The 11,047-nt window shown below is 38.9% G+C and overlaps 1 protein-coding gene across 1 annotated transcript; it reads left to right on the top strand.

The window, feature by feature from the left end:
- Nucleotides 1-976: 976 nt before the first annotated feature.
- adrb3a (adrenoceptor beta 3a) lies at nucleotides 977-10,554 on the top strand. Its single transcript, XM_030737878.1, has 2 exons — nucleotides 977-2,824; nucleotides 9,521-10,554. Exons 1-2 carry the CDS (start codon nucleotides 1,524-1,526, stop codon nucleotides 9,546-9,548), a joined length of 1,329 nt encoding a protein of 442 aa, XP_030593738.1. The 5' UTR covers nucleotides 977-1,523; the 3' UTR covers nucleotides 9,549-10,554.
- The last annotated feature ends 493 nt before the right edge of the window (nucleotides 10,555-11,047 follow it).

The raw sequence follows: 11,047 nt of genomic DNA, 5'->3' as shown, positions 1-11,047 counted from the left end.
AGGTGACAGATATAGTTAATGTGTTAACAAGCTTAGCATAGCTGTTACATTCAACACAACAAAAGTGGCATTATAGAGCTGCTCATCATCATTTACCTTTAACTCTACACGTTAATTATGTGTTTATCAAAGATTTTGTAGCTTTAATGTGACATGTTGATGCACATTTTACCTGCTCTCATGCTGAAGTAATTTGTTGGTCGCACTTATATGGATGGATGATGGATAAAAGGAAAAACTTTAATCATCGACCCCCTAAGTGAGACAATCTGGTGGCTCTCTTAGTGGTTTGGGTCCACATGACTTCTTAGGGTGACGGCTCACTGCAGAGCAACAAAAGGTTGTTCTAAGTTGCTCTTTATGTTGTGAAGAAACACTTCAAGGTAGTTACGTCTTCTAGCATTAGCATGAGGTCTCACCAAATAGTTTGGTGGGTATGGAAATGATGTTAATCATATGCTATGACCGTAAATGTTTAAATCCAAAATAATCTAAACCCAAGTGGATATCTAAGTGAGACTTTGAACTGACAGGCTGGATAGCTCTTTTCAAAACTATCAACAAAATACCAACTGAGGGAATATGTTTTGGACAAATGGTTTTCATCCCTCCAGCAGAGCTTCAGATATTTGTAGAATCCGTTCCAAGATGCATTTAAGTTATTTTGACTGTATGAGGTAGGCCAGTACCTTAGACTCACTATTCTTTCTTTTTTTTCCTTTAATTTGTCACTCCTCTTCATGTCTCCGTGTGTGATTGTTCACATGTGTGTGGCTCTATCAGGGTACAGATCCCTGTATGGCTTCGACACACAGGCACACTTTTCAACTCCTCCCCTCTGCCTTCAGCCAGGGTGTGATTACAGCCAATACAATCTTGGGCAACCTGCACTGAGAGAGAGAGAGAGAGAGAGAGAGAGAGAGAGAGAGAGAGACCAAAAGAAAGATTGCCCAGCCACTCTGGTGCACTCTGGTGGTTCTTGCAACAGCGTCACTGTTTGCTTGATCTCCAAACAGTCCAAGTGTGGCTCTGAGGCTCATGCATGATTCTGCGACAAAACTAATCCCAGTGGACGTCTTTAAATGGGAAAAAAAGCAGGCTTTCCTTCTCCAAAGTTATTTTTTTTTACTTAATATTTTGACATTTTTCTCGAATTCATGAAAGTGCTGCAACTCTCTGAACCAACATTGTTTTGGCTTTGTGGACAGTTTGGATTCATCGTTTTCTGGAGAACGTGCTTTTGTTGTGTGCAAGAACTTTCGGAAACAATAACATCTTTGGAGGGATGACGAACCACTACTACTCCCTTCTGAAAACTGCCAACAAGACTCCCAAGGTGTGAAATGTAATCACTAACTGCACAGAAAAGACACTACTCAGTGGGGAAAAACTACCTCAGTTTTTGAGCAAATTTGTATGTATGATGCTTGTAAGAGGCTCTTACAATCTTCAGTTGTGTTACCTTTGATGTGAAAACCAAACACTTTCCACTTCTTGTGACTAAGTTGCCTGAGTAAACAAGGATGAGCAACCTGAGCTTATCAACAGACTCTCTGCAGAATGCAACCGCATTGGACTCCACAGCCATGGGAGAAAAGATCATCGTTGTATTGGTCTTCATCATACTCATCATAGTGGTGGGAAACCTGCTGGTCATCATTGCGATAGCACGTACTCCACAGCTACAAACGACAACAAACATCTTCATTATGTCCCTAGCATGTGCGGACCTCATCATGGGGGTCCTTGTCGTGCCTCCTGGGGCCACTGTTGTGGTGACAAATGAATGGCAACTCACAAAAATATTCTGTGACCTCTGGACTTCTGTTGACGTCCTCTGTGTGACGGCAAGCTGTGAGACACTTTGTGTCATAGCAGTGGATCGGTATATAGCCATTACTAGACCGCTACGACACAAAGTTCTGCTCAGTAAGTGGCGTGCCAGAATAATAGTTTGCTTAGTCTGGGTTGTGTCAGCCCTAATTTCCTTTGTACCAATTATGAACGGGCTTTGGCATGATAATAATGATCCTTTAGCAAGCGAATGCTACGAAAAGGATAAGTGCTGTGACTTTGTGACCAACAAGACCTATGCTATAATATCTTCTATAGTCTCTTTTTACATTCCACTGCTCATAATGATATTTGTTTACGCAAAAGTCTATTTGATAGCATCACGGCAGGTCCAGCTAATAGATAAGAATCGGATGCGTTTCCAAAATGAATATCTAACAGCACAGGTGCAAGATGGCCCCCAGGTCAACAACACGCTGCCACCGGCAAGCAACTGCAACAATGCAGCGAGGAGAAAGAGCGCCAAACGAAGGCCTTCACGACTAATGCTCGTTAAAGAGCACAAGGCCCTCAAGACTTTGGGTATCATCATGGGGGTCTTCACTATTTGCTGGCTGCCGTTCTTTGTTGCCAATATCATTAATTCTTTTGACAAAACAATTCCTGAAAAAAAGTTCTTCCGACTGTTAAACTGGCTTGGTTATATCAACTCCGGCCTCAATCCCATCATCTACTGCAGGACTCCAGAGTTTCGTACTGCGTTCAAGAACCTGATGGGCTGCCCATGGATGTCAACCCTGTGGCTCAATTCTTTTTATAAAGAACTGCGGACTCGCTGCCCCTGCTTTCTATGGCAAGCTGAGACAGGCACGGCCAGTTCTTTCCAGAAGGCTCCAGCCAGTAGGACAGAGGGCAGTGACAGCCTGGCCAGTTCACAGGGAAGCAGCAGAAGTGAAGAGACTTCCCCTAGTCCTCCACAGTCCAACGGCAGCACACAGTACAGTGACTGTTCAAAGCCAGAAACCACGTTGTAAGTTCATTTGTTTCATTATCATTTTCTTAAAATAACGGTAAAAGCTTATATATGTGACCTTAAAAGCACAAAGTGAATACTTCTACCTCCCTAAGTCTGAAATGCACAGTCAATGGTTAAGAACAATGAGGTACACCTACTCCCCTGTGCAGCATTATTTATATTAACTATTATATTAAATATTTCTGGCATAATGGCAATCATATCAATACAAAGTTCTATTATTTATGAAATTCTAGTTCAACTTATCTGAGGCACTTATGCTACTGTCTCTGTCACACTTAAAGGACAGTGAGGTAAATCAGGGAGTCAGTGAACACACATTTTAGAGTCAGAATTATATTATTTTAACTGAAAAGGCTAAATTTATGTTTAGCACAAATTCTGACAATTGCAAACAGTAAAATAATGCTATTATTAGGGAAATATGACATTTTAAACATACTTTAATGTTTGAAACATTCAGCGCTTGCTATTGAACCATCTTTAAGGCTGGGATTAATGACATTTTGAGACATTATAATTACATTATTTTGTTTGTTTTCTTTTTCTATTTCAGTTAAGATCTTTCTAGTCATCATAAACACTTTTTTGTAAATTTAATCAAAGCAGAAATCCATATTTGGACATGTTCTACACCACCAGTGTAGTCCAGAAGTAAAATATATTGAGACTAATAGTGCAGAATAATAAATCATTTCAGAAGTATTGGCTGCCGTTGGGCTCTTATAATATTACCATTCAAAAAGTGAAACCTTATATTTGTTTTTTCATGCATGATGAAATAAACGTTTGAGGACTGTACCTGTATCGCTTATTGCACCACGTTACCTGTAATCAATCTTTCAACCCTTCTGATGTCAGTATGGCAAAAATAACTAACAGATGTGCACAGCACGGTTGCTGGTTGTGTGCTTGTGTGGGTACTAGGTTTTCAGGTCAAAGTGAGTAAAGAACAAAGCAGTAATTGCATTAATTAATATAGTATTTTCTGGAAAGTTTCATAATTGTAAAAGGTACATTTTTTATTTTGAAATTGTCATCTAAAAATACTTGCCCGGTAATGACAAATATGTGCGTAAAGAGGCTGTGGAAACCCAGTGGGCGTTGTGCAAAAGTCTGATTCGGAGAACTGCATGGTACATTTGAGAACATTTCCAAATATTAGTGTGTGTGCCTGTTAGTGGGCCTCAGAGTGCCCAGCCCAACAACCCCTGCAGCAGATAAATCTTTATCACTTATGCACAAGACTTCCCTCAAAACTGGAGAGACTGTTTACAAGAGTGACAGCCAATGAGAACCCTCTCCTTAACACATGCTAAGTGAGGTATGATGGCCCAATATTCAGTTCATTACTATTCTAATACACAACCCTGAGTTGACAACCAGGCCTTACACAGATAAAAATAGTAGGAGAAATTCTAAGTTAAGGTGTTATCAGTATGGCTTTTAAAATTCTTTTCATACATCAAGTTAAAATGCCGCCTTTCTTTTATGCAAGGACTGTGCCCCTCACATAATTTAATCACATATTTATGTTAGTTGAAATTTTTAAAATAAATAATCCATTATCATTTTAACAAAAATGTCAAAATAACAAGACTGGATAATCACAAGATTTCTTAGTGAATTTACAGAAATCTTTCAGCTGAGTTTAAGTTATTTTGAGTGCCGTGCAGGAGAGAATTCATTCTACAATGATTGTTTAATATCTGATCGTGGTGTTTAGTTCCATCTTTTATATTTAATGTTACTAAAGTTTATTGAGAGCTCTCATATGAATAGAATTAATAACTTTTGTATTTAAATTTAGATTCACAAATACAGTGTTTCAGGGTACAATCAATTTATCTGACTTAATTTAAATGAATACAGAATAACTCATTTGATACCAAAAAAATAAAAGTTAAATTTACCATTTGTAATTAAATTTTATTTGGTTTTATTTTGGCTGCTCCGTTATATCCCATACCTTGCAATTGGAATTCCCATGAGTAATCCACTTTTATGGAAGGGGCATATTTCTGATTTAAAAATATTTACCCTGAACGCCATGAATTATTTTTTGCTTCCCCTTTAATGACATGCCCTCAGTGGAATTTTACAGACATAATCAATGGAGCTGCAGAACAGGAGACATTTAGCAGCATATAAAAACCATCCATAAAAGGAGCCTGGTGTGTTCTGTAGTAAATCATCCCAAGGGGAAGGCTCAGCAGACTCACCGCACGCTTTCAGCAGGATTACAAATATAAGTGAGACCAGCCGTTCAAGAATGACTTTGACAGGTCCAAGGCTCAAAGACAGCTTTAATGAAGGAATATGACAAACCGTTCCAGATACAGTCTGTGGACTGCCGTATTTGTTCCTTTAGAGCGCTTGCCATCATAAGCGACTGTGGACCTCCACACAGTAATCCCTGTCAGTTTCCACATCTATTTAAACAACTATAAAAAGAGCAGTGGAGCAGCACGTTCCCTTTAAACCCTGGGACAACAAGGTTAGTTAAGTCAGGAGCAGATGTATCCAACGGTGGACAAAAAGTGAAAAAGGCCCAACCACTGACACAAATGGCTACCAGGCTGCACTTCACAGAGCAGAGATTATCAATAGTTACTTTGTTTTCATAGAAATACATGCAGGCATATCACCGCTGCCCTTATCAACATCCAGACCAACCATCAGCTTCTGTCACGTAACACCGTGGTGTATGACAAGACCACTTTAGCGAGGATTCCTTTCAAAACATCTCTCTGTTAATGTCAGAGAAGAGCTTTTTTCTTTCTTTCTGTTCCTTTTTCTTCGCGATTTGGGCCCAGATTTATTATTAAGGGTTTAGCTTTGCTGTGTCTTCCTTTGTTTTTATCTGTCATCTCTTAACATTAGTCCTAATATGCGTAACTGAGGTGAGTCTTTATGCATTTGAAAGGCATTGCTGTGGATTACAAACAGAGCGAGTTTGTTAGCACAGTTTATCCATCATTGAGAACACTAAAATTAAGTTAACAGAGAGTGGAACATTTGATTTCAAATAGCAGCAGCCAACTAGGTTGTGGACTAAACTGCTTCACAAAATGTGGAGCAGAAATTAGAGTCTCCATTAGATGTCTGATAGACCGTTAGATGTCAGAAACCCAGAGCTTTCCTGTGCAGCTCTAATATACCTGCAGATTTACAAGTACTTGCCACACAAGTATGTGCTACCATGTAACCGAGCCCACACTCTGTGCAATATGTTGTGTGCTGGTGCATCACAGTTGAAGTTTCAAGAGACTTAAGAAAGGCTCAATAGCATACCTTACACAGGCATCAAATGCACAAGAATTAATAAGACTGCAGCATGCTAAATATAAATCTTATAAGAGAAGCAAAAAAAAAAGAGAGATCTCATAACATTAAAATATGGTACATGTAAAATGTTGGACACCCAAAAAGTGTGTAAACTTGTTGCCATAGGAAGAAAGTTAGAATAATATTATTATGAATACTTAAATCACATCGTACCTCTCATGTGATACTTAAACTTACAGAAAAAGATCTGCCACAGCAGGTTACTTTAGCATCTTAAAAAATACTTGAGCATAGGAAAATGTATTTGAAAAAAACTCATTTCCCATTCCATATTCTCTGCACAGGTACAGGAGCGCAGCTTTGATACAAACCGACCCTCAACATGAACGCTGACTGGAAGTCATTAATCACTAAAAGAGTCCGGGTCACCGTGGCCTGTCTCTAACTAATCCTTAGCAATGATCTGAGTGGGTACGCAAACATCAGAAACCACATTAAACATCCACAGCAATCATAGTCATAACACTACTGAATGATTTGAATTTAAAGATTAATAGCCCTACGAGTCTTTGCGTAAGCAGAGGGGAGCTCTCCACAATCAGCAAAAATCAAGTACATATTATTAAATGAAAAAAGCATGCAGGTAAAAAGGGGAGCAGAGGGAGTAAACCTAAAAGACGACTCTTGTGAACAGGACAACTTGTGAACCTTCAAAAGCACAAAACAGCTGTTACTCCACAGCACACCGATACGATCACAAATGCCATTTGCAGTACTGATACCAATTTACTAAAGTCTGTACAAGAGGCTCCAAAGGATCTTGTAAATATTTCTGACCTATAAGTTGACAACTCAGATTTTAGCAAATCTAAAAGGACGTTTTGTTTGTAAGTCTAACATTTCAGGTGACTGAGTGTTACTGTGTCACCAGAACAAACTGTACCATTATGCAAGCTAAAAATGTAGATATAATTATCCACACATACATACATGCTGTATTCTCCAAGAGCACCACATTTTTTATTAATGGGCATGTTGTTAGTGTAAAATATAGCATGTACCAACTGCAGAAGATTTAAGAACCGTGTAAACATTTATTTCTACTGTGTTAAATAGTTAAGTGTGCCGAAAAGGAATTTCAATGTGACTTTGCAGGGCTTGTTAGAAACAAGCATTTTACAACTCTGAGCTGCCAGTGTGCGGTAACTAAGTGCTAAGTGTCCTGTGACATCAAAGTAGTCTAAATGATAGTATTGCATCTTAAACGACTGCAGTGACCATATACATTAGCAAGCAACTTAAGGTTTCAAGATTTCTTTTGTTTTTCCTCTGTGCTGTGAACCCTGCAATCCAAAGACCTCCCCGCACTATGCTAATTGGGCCTGTTTCCATAATATGCATTTAGATAGCTTAGAGCAAGCTCAGGCCTAAGAGAGCATGAAACAAGAAGCAGAGGAAAGCAAAACATGGATCTTATTGACCTGTGAGAAACCTCCAACACTCCCTTTTAAGCCTGGCTGATATCACAAACAATCACACTGCAGCACGGTCTTTAAAAGGAGGCATCTGGGAGTTGAGCAAACACTTGACAACAGTGCAACTCTAAATTGTTCAGGTTTGAACAGATAAAAAAAACAATAATCTCTTTAAATAGCACTACACCAGCATCTAAAATGAATGCGACATAACACAGACTGTCAATAACAGGCCCAGAATCAGGGCATTTGAGAAATCATAAGTATACAAGTGTGTGAGTGTTTTTCTACTTATGGTACCCAAAGGTAATGTAGCTGCTTGGCTGACATGTACTGTAATGACTGGACAGCATATAAAATGTGCAGCTGAACTTATAGGTAGATCTATGCTTTAAATGCATTACTGCATGACAGCTCCTCTCTAATGCGTGCTTGCTTATACGTATGTTTTTGTCTCATTAATCCCAGTATGACCAAAAAACAGGATAACTAAATGTTACATTTGTTACATTTATTAGGTCGTGTGCGCTAAAAATCAAAAACCGCAAAACTACGCGCGGCTGAAAAGAAGCTAATCAATGAATTTCTATTTGCATATAACAGTGAATCACAACTCGCTCTAACAGGCGGGTTTAGATTCAGCAAATACACGTGTCAGGGATGATGAATGGATTTTCCTTAACTTGAGATGAGCTGAGCTCCTTCAGCTTTAATGGATGCTACAGAATATCTGCACATATGTCTGTGGTTTTGTAATTCAAAATAATCCACTTGGAGTTTTTGCCCAGGAACTCCTTTTGACCCCAGAGTCCCCTGTACCAGGTTCTGGATGGAAAGGTACATTAAGACTTAAAAATAGGTTAAAACATATTAATGTCTGGAGTTTTTCAAATTTCACTGGTGATAAGGAAAAAGAAGACCTATTGCATTACAAAATTCTCCCAATTATCTCTTATCCACAGAGCCCAAAGTTGCTTATCTTGGCTTTAGAGTTTTGCAGCTGTTGCCGACTAAAGTGCAGATGTTTTTTAATGTGGAAGTGTCAAACAATAGACTGAGGTCCAAGAGGTTAAATCATCCAAATACCCCACACTGAAGCCACAAGACACAAAATAGACAACGGCAATGTCTCCTTCTAGTGACACATAATGCAAAAAAGGCTTAGATGCCACACACTGAGGGAATTCTGATGAAACCACATTGTAAACTGCATGCTGCCTGTTTTCTTCCCTATAAGCATTCATATTTGTGTGAAGCTAACAGTTGAAGTTAGTTTATGTCTTCCTGTGGAGACATGTACAGCAGAAGTGATAGCATCAGAATTCCTGTCTTGTTTAAGGGAAAAGAAGTTACACAAAGGGCAGAATGATGAGGGCAACTATGCAGTAACTTTCTGTAATTAGGAAAAAAAATAAATAAAAGGGAAGAGGTGCAGCGATGATATCAATGAACACGAAAACACCAACATACTTACAAATAACCTGTAAGACAACAAACAGCGGCTGCTGTCTCTGAGTCTTTTTTTATCTGATCAAAACTAAAACGCTGCGCAGGGTGTTACCGGCACAGAGCAACAAGTCATATAGAAAAGCTCGGTTTGTGCGCTCACATAACACATGGCTGCACACCAAGTCAAAAATATGAGGAGATTCATAACATGATAGCTGGCCGGTCTCAAATATCAGTTGAGACTTGAGAAATCTATTTAAAGCAGAAATAAAATGAAAACTGAAAATGCAAGTGACATAATCACAGGTGTGGTATATTTAGGCCTTTTATTGTCTGGTTTAGGCCAGTATGTTATCTGGTAAGTTAAGAGAAAACCACATGTATAATACCTATAGGTACATGTTAATCCCATGTGATACTTAGTCATGCCTTTTGTAGTACAGAAACACTGGATGCTAACACATTTGTCTCTTTTCAGCTTCACGTTGCAGGAACAGGATGGATGAAGTGTAAAATCTACTGAAGCAAACTGCGTCCTCCAGCTGTTACTGTGATTTCTGCAGAGTCTGAGACCAAAGAACAGCAAAGAAAAGCTACAGAAAAGTACAATCCCTGAAAAGCACAGCAGAATGAAGCTAGCCCCAAAGAGATGACTGGATTGACTGTGGAGAAACAGACTATTTGGTCAGAATGGGAACACTGTGACTGTTTTTGTGTACAGGAAATGGAGTGCATGGCGCACAACAGACATTAGGTGACACCACAGATGAACCTCCCCGAGTCCTCTGCGTATTTTTTTAAAAAAAAGACTCTGTTCCAGACTAAGACAGTGTTTGACATCGAGACTGAAATGCATTCCAGTACACAGACACAAGTGTATGGTTTCAAAAATGTATAAACTAATTTTGTACAGTATATTATCTGGTAAGTTATGTAATGATGATACACTGAATCTGTAGCAAAAGTTGACTAACAGAACATTCTGGAAAGCCTGTCTTCACTGTAGAAACATTTTCATCACCCAAACCTTTCAGCGTAATATCAGCTAAACCAAAGAGCTACGGATTGAATTATTCCACTTTTGTGTCTGTTTAAAGTCTTAATGTTTCTGTTTTGAGTCTGTATCCACGCAATAGTGAAACTGGGACTTAAATACCCACATCTAAGTTAAGTTATGCTACAGCTATGAAAAATGGATGATAGAAACTTACGTCTGGCAACCTCAAACATCACGCCGTCTAGAATCTCTATCGGTATGTTAGTGTACAAGGTACAGGATTACAAACTGCAGGTAAACACAGCAGCATGTGCAACATGCCATATTGCAAATGCTGCAAATTTTCTGCATTTTCTTTGGCAGGCGGCCACAGTATAAACCCGACACCACCTTCTGAAATGTCCACGCACAGAAAACCTTCTGCCACTTTATGCATTACTTCATTGTCATGAGGCACCTTGTGGTGTGTTTTTACATAAAGTCATCTGTTGCATTGAGAAATAAAGTATTCTAAAACTGTGCAACACTGGTCATATGTGCTCTGTGTGCAAACTCACCACTCTGGAAGCAAACAAATAATGACTCTGATAATATGTAATAGTAATTAACCTTTGCTGTGTGTAACATTGGAAGAAGTCATCACAGGTAATGACTTCATGGTTTCATTTTAGGGTTTTTTGTGTGTGTGTGTGTGTGTGTGGTGGTGGTGGGGTTGCATCTTGAAGATGTGAAAGCATAGTACTTGAGGCGCTTTCACAACAATAAAAAAAAGAGAAAATAATAACAATAATGAAAAAAGTCAGGAAAAAGAAACTGTTTTCTGAATAGTAATATATTTCCCCCCTTTCCTATCCCTTTGATCTCCTGATGGTTTATCCTGGGAGGCCCTGAGGGTCCCAACCTTCACTCTGTGAACCCATGTTCCACAACACTGAGCAAGTAAAACTAGTGTTGATATGAGCTCAAGACACAAATCTAAACAATGCATTATTGTAATGCTATTTTAAG

This window comes from Archocentrus centrarchus, chromosome 9 (genome assembly GCF_007364275.1).
Source record: "Archocentrus centrarchus isolate MPI-CPG fArcCen1 chromosome 9, fArcCen1, whole genome shotgun sequence".
In the NCBI taxonomy this organism is placed as follows: Eukaryota; Metazoa; Chordata; class Actinopteri; order Cichliformes; family Cichlidae; genus Archocentrus; species Archocentrus centrarchus.
This window is presented reverse-complemented; position numbering and strand designations above follow the sequence as displayed.